Source organism: Oncorhynchus mykiss, chromosome Y (genome assembly GCF_013265735.2).
Source record: "Oncorhynchus mykiss isolate Arlee chromosome Y, USDA_OmykA_1.1, whole genome shotgun sequence".
NCBI classification, from domain to species: domain Eukaryota; kingdom Metazoa; phylum Chordata; class Actinopteri; order Salmoniformes; family Salmonidae; genus Oncorhynchus; species Oncorhynchus mykiss.
The window spans coordinates 6,997,475-7,014,617 of record NC_048593.1 but is presented as its reverse complement, the minus strand read 5'-3'; the positions used below and the strand labels follow the sequence as shown (position 1 = coordinate 7,014,617).

Genomic DNA, 17,143 nt, shown 5'->3' with positions numbered 1-17,143 from the left:
CATGTATCACTAGCCACTTTATACTATACTATGCCACTTTGTTTACATACTCATCTCATTTGTACATACTGTACCCGATACCATCTACTGTATCTTGCCTATGCTGCTCTGTACCATCACTCATTCATATATCCTTATGTACATATTCTTTATCCCCTTACACTGTGTACAAGACAGTAGTTTTGGAATTGTTAGTTAGATTACTTGTTATTACTGCATTGTCGGAACTAGAAGCACAAGCATTTCGCTACACTCGCATTAACATCTGCTAACCATGTGTATGTGACAAATAAAATTTGATTTTGATTTGATTTGAACAAATCAAACCCCCGACAGCCCTGACCCTTTTGACCCAGTTAGCATCCACTGAGCTTCTGTTCTTCCAGGTTTGAGTACATAACGATGTGTCATGATCAGAGTATGTGAGCAGTCGGAAATCCTGCTCATCACTCATGGAGCCGTGCAGGCGCACCACTCCAGTGTTCCACATCCGTTCCAACATCTCTGCCTATAAACCGCTCCGCGCTCACAAGAAATAAAGGCTGCGCCGAATTCGCTCCATTCTTTAAAATCACAAGTTAATCAACACCCATCAATTTTTGTAAGCTACCTGAATCTACCATTTGGTTTTGAAATATTGAAACCAAACCATATGATTTTAATCAAATATTTTTTGGGAAACATGAAAAGGTGAATGTAAGAAGTGCTCATCATTTCAAATAGGTTACATTATTAAACAACATATAAATAAACACTCGAAATAGGTCAGGAGCATGGACATGGAGCCCAATAAGGAATGGAATTGCATTATTTAGGCTATATTATTTCAAATATTTCAAGGCTATAACCTACAAAGAAATACATTGTGAAGCATTTGCGAGTGCGACACTAGGCTGGTAGGGACATAAAGCCTCGGCATTTAAACAACATTTTGTTGTCTATAAATCTATCAATTGTGCATAATGGCTGTGACTTACTGAGATTTTAAATACAAATTCAATGAAACATTCCTTTTTAGGCTCAGTCTACAGTGCCTTTGAATTCATTTTTAGAAACACGAGTTTGGCCAGAGTCTGTGGCTTCAGGCTCATGCGATGGTGCCTGGAGAGCAGGCCAGCAGCAGAGAATATCCTATCGGTGCTTGCAGAGATGCAGAGTTGTTTTTTTAAACATTTTTCTATAGGTAGGCCCAAATGTTTTTAGGCAAAATAACCCAATCAAAAAGGAAAGCTTCTTTAAAGTGGGAATATGCCAGGCATATTGAGCCAACTATTATTGTATAGATAACTTTTTAAGAGATCTGATTTTTAATTTATAAATACTTTGCTACAATGACACACTTAGATAGCTACCCACCTAGTTCCTTTCTTTTAGCATGTGCACGTAGTAAGTACACCACCATGCTTTTGGGATATGTGTTTTTTTTTTCAGATTCCACAATAGTTCTTAAGTTGTGGACACTACATCACTGTACTCCCTTTCTTGCTCTTGATCCTCATCTTTGTAAGTCACCTTGATTTTGCACCTGTGTTTGATCAGTTTCTTTATGAAAATATTTATCAAACTCAAAGACTCAAAGACTAAAGCAAGGGGCTATAGCAGCACACAAGTAGACTACAAATGGATGCTGGGCCAGGCATGCCCTGAGCTCTACTGGAGCAAAATTGGGGTGGGCAAGAAGGCAGACGCTCCAGCCTTTGGGAATCTCGCTCCTCGCTCCAGTCAAATTGGGCCCGCTCCGCTCCAGCTCCCTTCACACACTCTTGTCATGATGTACAACAAATCACTATAAACCCCCTTGCTCCCCCTCCTTTCTGTGACATTCTCAGGTTAGTCTATAGGCTCAGATGTCAATGAGAGTCTTAGCAGGAAGGTCAGATGTCGACCACTGACACTGAAAGGTGCTGTGCTGTAAGGAATGGGATGTACTAAAGTGTAAGTCTATGTGTTAGTGTGGGCATACACTAACACTACGCTTACTCTTCAGTGTATCTGTATCCTTAAATATAAACAAAACACCAGTGGATGAGCTGCCTGGTATACAGTATGGGCAGTACTCATCTCTGTATTTCCCAGTGGAGGAGGGCCCCATCCTCTTGTCCTCATTCACACACAGTCATTACATTAGTAGTGTGTGTTAAGCCAGCCAAGAGTCCTCTCTAAACTCTGGGGCCTTAGTTGGAGTGTTTATATAGGCAGCTCATAATGATTAAGAGCGGGGGGAGGGGGCTGATCCTAGATCAGCACTTTTTTTAAAAAATTAGGCCCAGAGCTAGGCTCACTTTACCCTGCTCCTCACTACTCTCTCTGGCAACTGTTTTATCTGTCTCATTGTCCTGCATTGCTGGCTCGGACCCTAGGCAGGACCGTAGATCAGTGCTTGACTTGAGCAGGAGCTCAGCAGTACTGAGTTTTTATTTATTTTTTATTTTACTATGCAAGTCAGTTAAGAACAAATTCTTATTTTCAATGACGGCCTAGGAACAGTGGGTTAACTGCCTGTTCAGTGGCAGAACGACAGATTTGTACCTTCCGGTTACTAGTCCAATGCTCTAACCACTAGGCTACCCTGCCGCCCCACTGCACCACTCATTTCCTACTGCTTGAGTTCCTGCACCTCATAAAATATTAGCTCCAAAGTTTTGTGCAGTTCCTGCACCTAAATATAAACAGAACCGGCACCCAAAATGAGTAATGGCACTTATTATAGACCAAGTCAAGCACTGCTGTAGACGTTAACATTTCCACTAATTTATCGCACTCTGGGAAGGAGGGAGGGATCGGAGGGAGAGAAGGGAGGGTGGGGCACCTCCATTACATACTGTTCACAACATGAGTCCAGTAGCCTATTTACAGTAAGGGGTTTCAATGCTTGGAAACATGGCTCAAGTATATTGAGCAATACAGTAACAGTAATCTAAATATACAATATCTACAGTAAGATGAATGTGAAATCTGAGATAATTGGAATATTTTGGTTAGCCTTATTGTAACCATCCCCCCCCAATAAAGATTTGGCTAAATAACTGCACTCAGTGAAACTACATTGGTCATAATGGCTTAGTTGGAAAAATTCTGCTCCACCTTCGTGAACGTATTATTGTGTGACGAAAAATGGTAGGTCTTACTGTATTGTCTCAGCCAAAAGCCTTGCAAAACTCAACACGGTTGTGCCTCCCTATTGTACCCGCAGGTGAGGAAACTGATCAGTGATTTCGCCATCATCCTGGCTATTGTCATCTTCTGTGGTGTGGATGCCTTGGTCGGAGTGGACACACCCAAGCTCATCGTGCCAACTGAATTCAAGGTGAGTACCAGGGCGGATGTCTGTGGTGTTGAGAAAGGCCTTGTGCAGAAACGTTGGCTTTGTATATGGTCCACTATATCCCCTGTTCTTGTTTTGTATAGTGTGCAGGTTTACACCTGCATTCATTTTAGTGATGATGCTTTATATTCAAGTATAAGCATAGGTGTATATAGTACACTCTGGTCTAGATTTAGATTTATATATTGAAACAATATCATTTTCTAGAGTTACTCTATCAGGGACAGGTGTATCAATCAGATCTCCGCCTGAACAATGCTGCATTTTCTTAGGCAGACATGGTCTTTGTAATCCTTGTCTTAAAGTCTTGTATAATCATTACCTGGTTGTATACTACTGCCAAGGAGGGAGAGCAGATAGAACCTGAAACTCTGATACAGAGCCAGTCACTAAGATTATTAGCTTACCTCAGTTTACCTTACCTCACTGGGGCCCGAATGGTGGGGGTGAGGAAGGGTGAAGTATCGAGCGTGGGGGTTGGGGAGGGGTGAGTTTGAATGGGGCAAGGGTGATGTGAAGGAAGAGGGGAAATGTGAGGTTGGGTGAGGAAGGGTATGAGGGGGTGTGGGGAGGGTGCGTGCATGAAATGCAAGGTGATTATAGGACATGGGGAGAACACTGAGGTCCTTATAGTTGCAGGTACAGACACAGCTTTGTGCGGCTGCAGACTAATTTCAGAGTGTTTTCTTTGTCGTGTAATGATGTACCTCTCCAGGACTTTTAGACTCTAACTCAAAGTACAGCAGAATAAGGACATTTTGTTTCCATGAGAGGAAATGTTTCATATAATGTCAGGGCAACCATATCACATTTTACATTGAGTCATGACACACTCCTAACAACAAAATTACATTTCTAAGAACACCCTGAAACCATGACCATGTTAGCTTGGTAAGGATAAAGTGTGAGAGAGTCTGTTGTCCTGTGTCTTTTTAAATCAACCCTGGCCTACAATATTTATCTGACTGGCTGTGTCTCTCTGCTCCTGGTCCCCAGCCCACCAGCCCCAACCGTGGCTGGTTCGTGCCCCCGTTTGGAGGGAACCCGTGGTGGGTGTATCTGGCTGCAGCCCTCCCTGCTCTCCTGGTCACCATCCTGGTGTTCATGGACCAGCAGATCACCGCTGTCATCGTCAACAGAAAGGAGCACAAACTCAAGGTGAGGAGCGGAGGGGATGGAGGGTGGAAGGGAGAGAGGGGCGGAGGAATAGAAGTGGAGGGATGAAGGGGCACTCGGTCAGAGGGGTAAAGAGAATAGATAAGATAATGACTTATCACAAATACACCACATGTATGTGGACACCTGCTTGTCGAACATCTCATTCCAAAATCATTATCATTAATATGGAGTTGGTCCCCTCTTTGCTGCTATAAACAGCCTCCACTCCTCTGGGAAGGCTTTCCACTAGACGTTGGGGACTTGCTACCATTCAACCACAAGATAATTAGTGAGGTCGGGCACTGATGTTGAACGATTAGGCCTGGCTCGCAGTCGGCGTTCCAATTCCTCCCAAAGGTGTTCGATGGGTTTGAGGTCAGGGTCTGTGCAGGAAAGTAAAGTTCTTCCACACCGATCTTGACAAAACATTTCTGTATGGACCTTGCTTTGTGACGGGGGAATTGTCATGCTGAAACAGCAAAGGGCCTTCCCCAAACTGTTGCCACAAAGTTGGAAGCACAGAATCATCTTGAATGATATTGTATGCTGTAGCGTTAAGATTTCCCTTCACTGGAACTAAGAGGCCTAGTCCGAACTGTGAAAAACAGTCCCAGACAATTATTCCTCTTGTACCAAACTTTACAGTTGGCACTATGCATTGCAGGTAGTGTTCTCCTGGCATCTGCCAAACCCAGATTCATCCATTGGACTGCCAGATGGTGAAGCGGGATTCATCACTCCAGAGAACGTGTTTCCACTGCTCCAGAGTCCAATGGCAGCGAGCTTTACACCACTCCAGCCGACACTTGGCATTGCGCATGGTGATCTTAGGCTTGTGTGCTTCTGCTCGGCCATGGAAACCCATTTCATGAAGCTCCCGACAAACAGTTATTGTGCTGTCGTTGCTTCCAGAGGCAGTTTGGAACTCGGTAGTAAGTGTTGCAACCGAGGACAGACGATTTGCTTCGGCACTTAATGTTCCTAGATGTTTCCACTTCACAATAACAGCACTTACAGTTGACCGGGGCAGCTCGAGCAGGGCAGAAATTTGATGAACTGACTTGTATGAAAGGTGGCATCCTATGACGGTGCCACATTAAAATTCACTGAGCTCTTCACTATGGGCCATTCTACTGGCAATGTTTGTCTATGTAGATTGCATGGCTGTGTGCTCAATTTTATACACCTGTCAGCAACGGGTGTGACTGAAATAACCGAAACCACTAACTTGAAGGTGTATCCACATACTTTTGGTGATGTAGTGTATCTAAAGATAAGGATAATGAACTGGAAAAAACAGAGGGGCGGCTCCACTTTGCATTGGATGTTAAGTCCATGGCAACTCATTTGATTCCTTGTGGTTGGTTAGTGGTTACTGACACGCACATCTCCATTTCCTTCTCTTCTCTCTTTCCTCCTCCACACAGAAAGGGGCAGGCTACCACTTGGACTTGTTCTGGGTAGCAGTACTACTCATTGTGTGTTCCTTCATGGGCCTGCCCTGGTACGTGGCTGCCACTGTCATCTCCATCGCCCACATCGACTCTCTGAAGATGGAGACCCAGTGCTCGGCTCCTGGGGAGCAGCCCAAGTTCCTGGGTGTCAGGTGGGTGAGCAGGGAGGGAAGGGAGGGAGGTGAGAAGGGAGGAATGGAGAAAGAGTCAGTGAAGCGAAGAGAGCTATCAGAGCAGAAAGACTCCTGGCTCCTTTACATGTAGCCTACAGTACAATGGACTTGAGTTTCACTTTGTCGCCATTCCCACACAGTCACATTTTTGTTTTTGTTTGAATAGAATACATTTTACAATCTCGTAGCAGTACATGAACATGATGAAGTTATTTGATTGTCACATCAGAACAGTGGTCAATAGTTTGGACAGAATAGTTTGAAAATTGACTGTGGTTGATGTGGTGTCTGTGCAGTGTGTGTTTGTATGATTTGATGTGGGATGAACTGTCCCTTCTTACCGCAGGGAGCAGAGAGTGACCGGTGTCATTGTCTTCATTCTGACTGGACTGTCTGTCTTCATGGCTCCCATCCTCAAGGTAGCGCTTCATACACGTGTTCATTCCCCAATTCCCTTTAAATCTACCGGCTCTGTACCTGTCCATTCTCTAAATCCATCTAATTTATTCCCTTTAAATCTACAATAATATATGCCATTTAGCAAACACTTTTCATATGAGTGGCCTTAGCTGGAATCAAACCCACAATCCTGCCACTAGCTGAGCCTGTTCTACCTGTTCATTCATTTAAATCTATTACTGGATTACTGTCCTCCCCTTTTAGTGGGAAATCCCATCACTCATTCCAATTGTAAATAATGTGAATTATTGTGGTCATCCAATTAGTGAGGGGCCTAGTTGAGGTGATGTGATGTGAAATAAGCATGTTCATCATCGGGGCTTAGGGTCAGGTTGCAGCTCAGTGACTATGACTTCTCCGGTTACCTGTTCTCTCGTTAATCTGACCATCATAAATGACTTTACAGTGCTGTGAGTGGGAATGGTCCTCCCCCTTGTGGGCCGTTTAGAGTAGTTACATCTCCATCTCTGAGATGGTGTCTTTTCTAGTGTAGTCTACTGTAGCCTCTTCACATCCCTCAGCACCCCGAGCCATTTAGTGTGTTTGTGTGGAGGGGTGGTCTTACTCTAAACACATTGATCTCCTTCTATTCAGAATAAATTAGTGTTTTGTTTTGTTCTACAACTTCTAAATAAGAAGGAGCTGAAGACAGCAAAAAAGGTTAACGTGGAGGCCTCCTGAGGGGTGCAGCAGTCTAAGGCGTCACTACAGACCCGGGTTCGATCCCAGGCTGTGTCGCAGTCGTTCGTGACCGTGTGGTGCCCATGTGGCGGGACACAATTGGCCCAGCGTCGTCCGGGTTAGGGGAGGGTTTTGCCGGCCAAGATGTGCTTGTCCCATTGTGCTCTAGCAACTCCTTGTGGCGGGCATGCACGCTGACTTCGGTCACCAGCTGTACTGTGTTTTTTTGGTGCGGCTGGCTTCCGGGTTAAGCGAGCAGTGTGTCAAGGAGCAGTGCAGCTTGGCAGAGTCATGTTTCGGAGGATGCATGGCTCTCGACCTTCGCCTCTCCCGAGTTTGTATGGGAGTTACAGCGATGGGACAAGACTGGAACTACCAATTAGGGAGAAAAAGGGGTAAAAAGTACATTTATTTATTTGAGAGTGAACAAAACAACATATAATCAAAAGTTATCACTGTTGTTATCTTCATATCAGCCCTAAACAAAAAAAATTTAAAGGAAGGAATATGTTTTTTGATTGTATTTCTGTGGAAAACAGCCTCTACCGTTGTCTCATTCACCCAGTCCTGTTCTGTCTCCCCAGTTCATCCCTATGCCCGTGCTCTATGGCGTGTTCCTCTACATGGGCGTGGCATCTCTCAACGGTGTCCAGGTGAGTGGCTCTGACCCAAACCTGGTACACCAGTCGCTTCCATGTATCTGGGCCTTAGCGCTGTACAAATGTCAGTCAGAGAACACCGAGTCAAAATGGAATCTGAAACTCTGTGCCTGTTAGTTATATTAGTCCATCAACAATAGTGTCTGTGATGCCAGTCGCACCCCCAGCCCATGTATCCTAGCCTTACTTCTGTGCGACTGTCTGTCCATCAGTTCATGGATCGCCTGCAGCTTCTCCTGATGCCTGCCAAGCACCAGCCTGACCTGATCTACCTGCGCCACGTTCCCCAGCGTCGCATCCACCTGTTTACCTTCATACAGGCTCTCTGTCTCGCCCTCCTCTGGGTCCTTAAGTCCACTGTCGCTGCCATCATCTTCCCTGTCATGGTGAGCCATACGCATGCAACACACACGCACATACAAATGCACGCACAGACACACGCACTCCCAGGTATGTGTGCAGCAGTCAGACAAGTAAGTACACCTACAAGATGAAATGTACCAATTAACCAATAATAAACCATTCCTACACATACAGATGGGTAAAATATGGTTGTGACACATCCACTCAGTGTGGAATCCATTACTAGCTGACACAAACACACATATACCGTACAATGAATCCAGCCACATACCCACCAACACAGTATATAGTAGAACCATTATCTATCTCCATTGATGTGTGTCTGTGTCCGTCTCTCCAGATCTTGGCCCTGGTGGCAGTCAGAAGGGCCATGGACTACATCTTCTCCCAGCACGACCTCAGCTACCTGGACGACGTCATCCCGGAGAAAGACAAGAAGAAGAAGGAGGACGAGAAGAGGAAGAAGAAGCAGAAGAAAGGAAGCATCGACAGTGAAATCGATTTTGTACGTTATTTTGAGGCTTTATTGGAAACGGAACAGTTTGTTTAATTTAATGTGTTTTTCCCAAAGGTTCTACCTCGTGATGATGATAAAAGTAGTAATAGTACTCATGTAGCACAATTATGTTACTTTTTGTAGAACACTGACACCCTTAACTCATGACCTGTCGTCCCTCACTTCTCCAATCCTCAATTTTGTCACCTGTGTTCACCCGCTGTCCAATACTATCTCTCTGAAATGAATACTGTCTGTCTGTCTGAGCACAGAAATGACCAGGTATTTGTATAGAAACTACATTGTTAAAATCATTAATAACACAGCAAGAATGACAGTATGAATTACTTTGTTTTAAGACGAGCGCCACTAGACACCATCACAGTAAACGCATGTGTCGTAGTCATTATTTACCAAACAAAGTAAAACGCAATGAAACAGGTAAGGACTACTTGAACTTGTTCAATGAGAAACACACGTTTTGGTTTTCCATTGCAAAATGATTTTTTGCTACTGTGTGCCCAAATTAATACGACCCAGTTAATTAGTTGCCAATATGCAAAAAAATATAGCCGTTGTTATTGTCTCTCCCTCCAGCCCTCTGAGTACCCCTACAATGACAATATCCCCAGTATTAAAATCTCCATGGATATAATGGAGACGGAGCCCATGTTGGGGAATAAGGATAAGACCTCAGACAGTGAGTACAACAGGATTGCGTGGGGTCTCTTACCCACAACCGCACTGGGCTTACTACTTAGTGCTGCTAATGAATGCCTTGGAATTGTTTCTCTCTTACCTTCTTGCCCGCTTCCCTTCTTTTCCTCTGGGAGAATCTAATTTGGTTTTGCTCGACTCCTCGCGTCCTGTTTTCCATCGAGGGAGTGGAGGCAAGGAGAGGAAACATGGAAACACAACAAATCCCACCATCAATGTGTAAAGTGCTAAAAACAAATTTAGCTGGTTGTGCAAGACATTTTATAGAAAAAAGGATAAGTGGCGTATGGTTTTTAAATGTTGGCAGGCTTTTCTTCTTTGAGAAAAGAACAGCTGATTTCAAAGGGGATGTGGTGGATTTTAAAAACACTTCCGCACTTGCTGCCAGGAGAATACTCTTGTGCATCCTCTAACGACCTAGGTAATCGCGTAACGGAGCGTACTCCTCCGGTCAGCACACTAACGAATTATGCCCATTTGAAAATCAATCTCTTTCCCTCCCTCCCTCTCTCGCCACAAAGCAGTAACCTCATCTTTGGGGCTTCATCAAATCCCATGCTTTTCTCTGATTTAGCAGACATCCACATTTTGAGAAACTAATGCAGATGACCTTACTTTTCTAATTCTTTCTTACTGTTTTATTTTCAGCTGCTTTCGAATGCTTAATTAAAGGGCCAATGCAGCCATTTTTTAAAATCTCAGAATCAAATTATTTTTGGGGTAACGATTAAGCACCTTAATGTGATTGTTTTCAATTAAAAAAGTCAACAAGGAAAATAAAAAAAACAAGAATTTCGCAGTATTTTTGCTAGGACTGTCTGAGTGGGAAACTGAAAATGTGCTGTTATTGGCAGAGAGGTTTGGAACTCTCTTTCTTATTGGTCTACTAAATAATTTACCACATGGTGATGTCACCATGGAAGGCCAAAACTCCATCCCACCAAATCAGGCCATCTTTTCAAACAGCTCTTAATGTTCACAATTTCACAGTATTATTTCAATCTCATAGTGTGATATACACTACCGGTCAAAAGGGTTTTTCTTTATTTTTACTATTTTCTACATTGTAGAATAATAGTGAAGACATCAAAACTATGAAATAACACACATGGAATCATGTAGTAATCTTCAAATAGCCACCCTTTGCCTTGATATCAGACTTGCACAGTCTTGGCATTCTCTCAACCAGCTTCACCTGGAATGCTTTTCCAACTGTTGTGAAGGAGTTCCCACAAATGCTGAGCACTTGTTGGCTGCTTTTCCTTAAGTCCGCAGTTCGACTCATCCCAAACCAACACAGCCTGGAGGTGTGTTGGGTCATTGTCCTGTTGAAAAACAAATGATAGTCCCACTACGCACAAACCAGATGGGATCGCATATTGGTGCAGAATGCTGTGGTAGCCATGCTGTTTAAGTGTGCCTTTGAATTCTAAATAAATCACAGTGTCACCAGCAAAGCACCCCCACACCATAACACTTCCTCCATGCTTAACAGTGGGAAATACACATGTGGATATCATCCGTTCACCCACACCATGTCTCACAAAGAAACGGCAGTTGGAACCAAAAATCTTCAATTTGGACTCCACGCCAAAGGACAAATTTCCATCGGTCTAATGTCCATTGCTCGTGTTTCTTGGCCCAAGCAAGTCTGTTCCTTCTTATTGGTGTCCTTTAGTAGTGGTTTCTTTGCAGCGATTTGACCGCAAAGGCCTGATTCACACAGTCTTCTCTGAACAGTTGCTGTTGAGATGTCTGTTTCTTGAACTCTGAAGCATTTATTTGGGCGGCAATTTCTGAGACTGGTAACTCTAATGAACTTATTCTCTGCAGCAGAGAGAACTCTTTCCTGAGAACTTCCTTTCCTGTGGCGGTCCTCATGAGAGCCAGTTTCATCGCTTGATGGTTTTTGCGATTGCTCTTGAAGAAATGTTCCGTATTGACTGACCTTCATGTCTTAAAATAATGATGGACTGTTGTTTCTCTTTGCTTATTTGAGCTGTTCTTGCCATAATATGGACTTGGTCTTTTACCAAATAGGGCTATCTTCTGTATACCACCCCTACCTTGTCACAATACAGCTGATTGGCTCAAACGCATTAAGACGGAAAGAAATTCCACAAATTAACTTTTAAGAAGGCACACCTGTTAATTGAAATGCATTCCAGGTGACTACCTCATGAAGCTGGTTGAGAGAATGCCAAGAGTGTGCAAAGCTGTCAAAGGCAAAGGGTATTTTGATTTGTTTAACACTTTTTTTGGTTACAACATGATTCTGTATGTGTTATTTCATAGTTTTGATGTCTTCACTATTATTTTACAATGTAGAACATTTTACAAATTAAGAACAACCCTTGAATGAGTAGGTGTTCTAAAACTTTTGACCGGTAGTGTATGTACACAGGAAAATCACTTTTTGACTGCACTCGGTCTTTAACAGCTACTTCGACTGTGAAACATCCTGGCTTTGCAAAGCTTGCGCTAACTTTCCTCTTTTGCTATACCCGTCTTGAATTGGGAGAATATTTTGGGGGAATATTTAAGTGGCTAAAACATTTTGTTAATGTTGTGCATATTTGGTCTTCTCCCGTAGGACCCCCGCCGTCTTTCCTTGACCCACACTCAGCATGCTGAGGGCTACTTTAAGCCCACTACTATTGCAAGGTAACTATGTGAGTGTGCCTGCTTGCATGCCTTATTTTATACCCACAGACACTCACACCAATATCACATGTGGTGACAATCTATTCTAGAGTACAGCTTGTCATATTAATGTTGAACGTTTGCTGTCCCTGGTTGTTCACTCTCTCATACTTCTCTCTGTCTCCACCTCCACTCTCTTTCTCTTTCAGTCTGAATCCATTAAAAAAAGCAGCGCCTCAGATTAGGATAGAACTGGAGCAGGAGGACAAAAGCTTCTTCTGGAAAAAACAGGCTCCGGGTTCTGAAACGTCCCTTTAGTCTAACAACAACCTGTCCTAATGTCCAAACAACCCAACTGAACCAGCAGCATTACCTGCACACCACTACTCAGCACAACACAGGGTGTTGAAATCCCATAGGGCCCTGGTCAAAAGCAGTGCACTATATAGGGAACAGACCTGGGTTCAAATATTCAAAACATGTATTCAGAAAACCTTTATTTGAAAAAACAAGCAGTTGAATATTGGAATGTATTTGGAAACACACTTGGTAAGTATTTGAAAATACTAAAATACATGGACTGAAATACACTCCCATGCATTTAACCCAGCTATATGAAAATATACTTTCAAATACAATATGGTCAACTATTTCCTTTTTTTTTGCATAACCATTTGAATACAAAAATAAAAGTACTTGTTTGGGGCTGTGTATTTGAAAATACTCAAGTACACATGTATTTGAACCCAGGTCTGGTAGGGAATAGGGTGCCATTGTGGATGTAACCACAGACTCCTACAGCAGCCTCTTTTATACTGTAGCACTGTTGTATACTCCTACTTTTAATGTCCTGCATAAGTACATATTTGTAATTTAAAAAAACGGACAGAATTCTTTGTTTTGAGAGTGAGACGTATAGGAGGGACCCTTGTGATAGGGGAGATGTGATTCTTCATTTGCTGTATGAAAACAGTAATGGCCGATTCCGCGGCAGCGTAGCCTGAAAATATTTTCTGCTCCCGCTGGCTTGGAATCGCCCTAATGCTCTGTACCAAGGAAAACTTTGAAGTTCATTGTTAGCCATTTATGGCTAATTCATGAGTAAGGTATTCATGATTTATAAAGCATTCACAAACTAATGCAATGCTTTATGTATTCATAGTACATGCCTGTTAGATCATTAAGTTCAATATACTTTCTTATACAGATCTTATGGAGATGTGACATTAAACTGGACTGTCCTATTTTTGCCGGCCAGAACAGATCAAACCTTCAAATCCCATTATTTTTTCATGTCCTACTGTCCAGCATAGGCCTATTATAGTTTTATTGTTCATGTATATTAATATTCTTCCGTCTTTTATCTTATTCCTTCACACTTGTATTATTTATTTAATCTCTATCTATGCAAAAAAAAAAACATAAATGCTCATGATTCAAAATGTTGATTTGAGTATTTTCCTTCCCATTGTGTGTGAAACTTTTCTGATTGAACTGTTTTCCTAAGAATGTCTGTTGTTTCTATCAGCTTTATAAGGGACAGGAGGACTTCAACCACACTTATCTGTAGTAGGGATTGAAATACATGTATATACTTGTATTTTTGGCTCTACCTCTGACTTAATTAATGTAGGCGCCAGGTATTTGTAAGTACAGTATGATGAACACATTGTTAATATGAAATTATCTGTCATCATACTGAATTATTTTTATGAAAGGGCACAGCATAGAGATCCTATCTAATCACTTTCTGAGTTCCTTTTGTTCTGTAACTAATTCATTCAAAGATTTTTATTTGTATCATATTGAAATGAAATGAAAATGCAATAACAGTGACGTATATTATATTGCTGAGAGAATAAGTAAAATAATTAAGTGTATTTACTATTAAGCCGTTAATGAGATGACAGCATTTTTACAGTTGTCTGTGGAGTGACATTTGTATTATTACCTTTTTTTAACAAAGTGATGATTTAGTGTTGTTTTTTTTATTATATTAAACTGATTATGAACTGATCAATCATTGAATAATCACTGTGAGACAATGCAATGTTGACGTGTCTTGCAGTTGCATTTCTGCAAAAACTAATGCTGTGTATAGTTTGCAGCTTTTCACGAAGTTCCATACCAAGAGAAAATATGAATTCAAAAAACATTTATTTAATCTCTTCCACGAGCCGATTCGCTCAGTAGCAGTTGAACCTGGGGATGAGGCTGTTCAAAATTTCAGAGCTGCCATTTTACTGATAAACGGATACATTGCAGCCCTTTATAGAATGTATTATTTTTTAGATACAGTGTACAAATTAAGGCTTAAATTATTCACTTGAGCAAAATTGATTTTGTGGTCTTAGTGATTACTGGGTTTATAAATGATAAAAGATACTGTAGTGATAAAATACCAACATTGTATTTGTTGTAATCTTGAGAGGTATAATCAAACAAGATTGTTTTGTAGGTGTATCGGAAGTGTGAGAGGACTGCAGCGGATGTTGAAATGATGGTACACTCTTAATCAGGGTCACTTTTGATGTCATATTTTCTATCCCAAATAATGCCAGCATCCCATCTTAATCAGTCTTGGGACAAATGTTAATCGTCTGTACAGTATGCTCATTTTCTGGGATTCTAATTTTAGGATGAGTCTATGTTTTGCTGTAAAATGTGTTGATTCAGCGGGCTAATTGAATGAAAACGTATGTTTTTAATATTGTTGACACATTTGATGCAATATTTCTATCTACAAACATGGTTCATATTAAATAAGCACTTAGATACAGGTGTCGAGCAGTTTATTGTAAAACGTGGTAGAACAAAATATTCAAGCAATAAAACTATAATTACGATCAATTAAGCCTACAGTACTTGTAAGACTTCATCAGTATGTCCTTCATCTGTATAGACTAACATGAATGAGTATGTTACTTATAAAATGATTGATTTGGCATATACATTTTTCAAATGACGTATATTGACAGCAATAAACTCACTTTGAAAATGATTGTGTTAGTCTCTCCATGTAAGAAATTATATGTGATCTAATATAACCTTGCCAAACATTCAGGGGCCGGATTTACAAATCCTTCTTAAGAAATGTCTTCTGAACTGCCATTTTCCTGGTCTCTTTGCAAAATAACTGATGTGAGATTGACCACCTTATCAGATAGACTGCGTTACCATAGACGTCATAATATGTTGAAGTTGAATGAGCCAGAGCAATCTATAGGGGTCAACCATAGGGTCAACAATTTAACTGGGATGAGAAACATAACCCTGGAGAAAAGTGAGCTGATGCGATCAAAGTGAGCTACTTAAAGACCATTAGGCCTAGCTCAATCTCCTGTCCGATAGAAAGACCTAGAGCAGGGCACACAAGGTCTCCGTCCACACATGTTGTAGGTGGATAAGCTGTGTTTTGTGTCCACCTAACAGGCCAATATAAAGACGTCCGCTCAAGCATTATCAAAATGACCTCCTGTCACAGCATTGAGTCTAACAGCAAAGATAACCACAAGTGATGGCTGCTGCATAGTTTCCATTGCCGTAGCGAACTGAATCACGGGAACGGAACAAACGCCTAATGAGCTCAAATCTGTAACTATCTTGTATGGTGTGCCGGACACTATTGTCATGGTTTCCAGGGGAAAAGACGATCACTTGAGGTTACCCGTTACTTTGATCTTGAGGGCCACGTGACATAAAAAATATTTTTATTGTTACATACAGTTGCAGTTAAAAAGTGTAGTTTTTACAGGGTCAGCCATAGTAGTACGGCGCCCCTGGATAAAAATAGGGTTAAGCGCCGTGCTCAAGGGCACATCAACCGATTTTTCAACTTGTTGGCTCAGGTGTTCATACCAACTTTTCAGTTACTGGCCCAACACTGTAACCATGAGGCTACGTGCTGCCCAAAGCATGGTGGTTCAAATAGGGGTTTCCATAGCATGTTCCCACGGATTTCAGGCATCCGTAAACCTGATTTGAGATTACAGGTGTCTCTTTCACGGAGGGTGAAGGATGATGCTATGCCAAAACGGGGATTACAATATATTACTCCCTAGGTTACTACTTATGTCGTCCATACGCCTTCCCATTGGGTGTGACATATAGGTCTACCTGAATGTTGGTTTTAATTGATAGAGACAATACAATGTTTTGAAGATACATTATTGACGTGAGCACAAAGAACATTTTCACGTCAGATCCATATTTGCAATGCCTCATTGCCTTGAAAGAACTGAGATAAGAGACCTAAATAGTGGCCAGTACTAGAAGTAGGCTAGAGTTAATCTGCACCCTGAAGACTTGTTTCAACATTTCATATTGACTGAAAACATCAAAGGTAGATCAGATACGATAAGAGGAGAAGTGGGAAGTCGATTCTGGCCTGTGAGAGCCACCTAGGCTGTGTTTACACAGGCAGCCAAATTATGATATTTGTTGACCAATCAGTTAAGCTCTAAAAATATCTGATGTGAAAAGATCTGATGTGAAAATCTGAATTGAGCTGCCTGTGTAAACACACCTAGAGGGCTTTGAGCCTCCAGTCCCTGGGATGACCACTGAGTGGCAGTATAGACAAGGATGGACACTAGGCAAAACTAAAGTTTTATTGACCAAAGACAGCAGTGGGGGTTTTAACTTCTTGTATCCTCTGCCCTGATGTTCAGAGACCTAATACAGGTATTTATGTTTGTCCAGCATATTCTAGATCTCTTGTGCTCTTGGAGAGAAAACAATGTCATTATTCCTTGAAATAACATTGAACTCTTGAAGGGGGGGAATTCATGTAGGGGGGGAATTCATGTAGGGGGGAATTCTGACCTGAGTTACGTACATGTACATTTATGCAACTTTCTCTCTATGCCTATTCTGTCCTTGAACTTACGCATGGGGAAAAGCCACGCTTTTGGGGTGGTGGTCAAAGAGATGTGTGGCGGAGCTGTGTCTACACCGTATTCTGACCTTGGCTTATGCTGTGTTCATAATCAAGTGGGAAGTTGGCATTTACCACA

At 41.9% G+C, this 17,143-nt stretch overlaps 1 protein-coding gene across 2 annotated transcripts in view; it reads left to right on the top strand.

Moving 5' to 3' along the window:
• Positions 1-14,978, top strand: part of LOC110509568 (electrogenic sodium bicarbonate cotransporter 1) — a 72,976-nt gene extending 57,998 nt beyond the window's left edge. Inside the window, exons 17-26 of one of the 2 annotated variants that reach the window (XM_036967513.1) lie at positions 3,194-3,307; positions 4,322-4,483; positions 5,911-6,089; positions 6,457-6,529; positions 7,835-7,903; positions 8,122-8,295; positions 8,613-8,777; positions 9,366-9,468; positions 12,079-12,149; positions 12,338-14,978. In XM_036967513.1, the coding sequence (XP_036823408.1) occupies positions 3,194-3,307; positions 4,322-4,483; positions 5,911-6,089; positions 6,457-6,529; positions 7,835-7,903; positions 8,122-8,295; positions 8,613-8,777; positions 9,366-9,468; positions 12,079-12,119 (1,080 nt within the window). In that variant the 3' untranslated portion in view covers positions 12,120-12,149; positions 12,338-14,978. Of the gene's footprint in view, positions 1-3,193; positions 3,308-4,321; positions 4,484-5,910; positions 6,090-6,456; positions 6,530-7,834; positions 7,904-8,121; positions 8,296-8,612; positions 8,778-9,365; positions 9,469-12,078; positions 12,158-12,337 lie in introns of both variants that reach the window. The other variant, XM_036967514.1, reaches the window with a different exon arrangement.
• Positions 14,979-17,143: the final 2,165 nt, after the last annotated feature.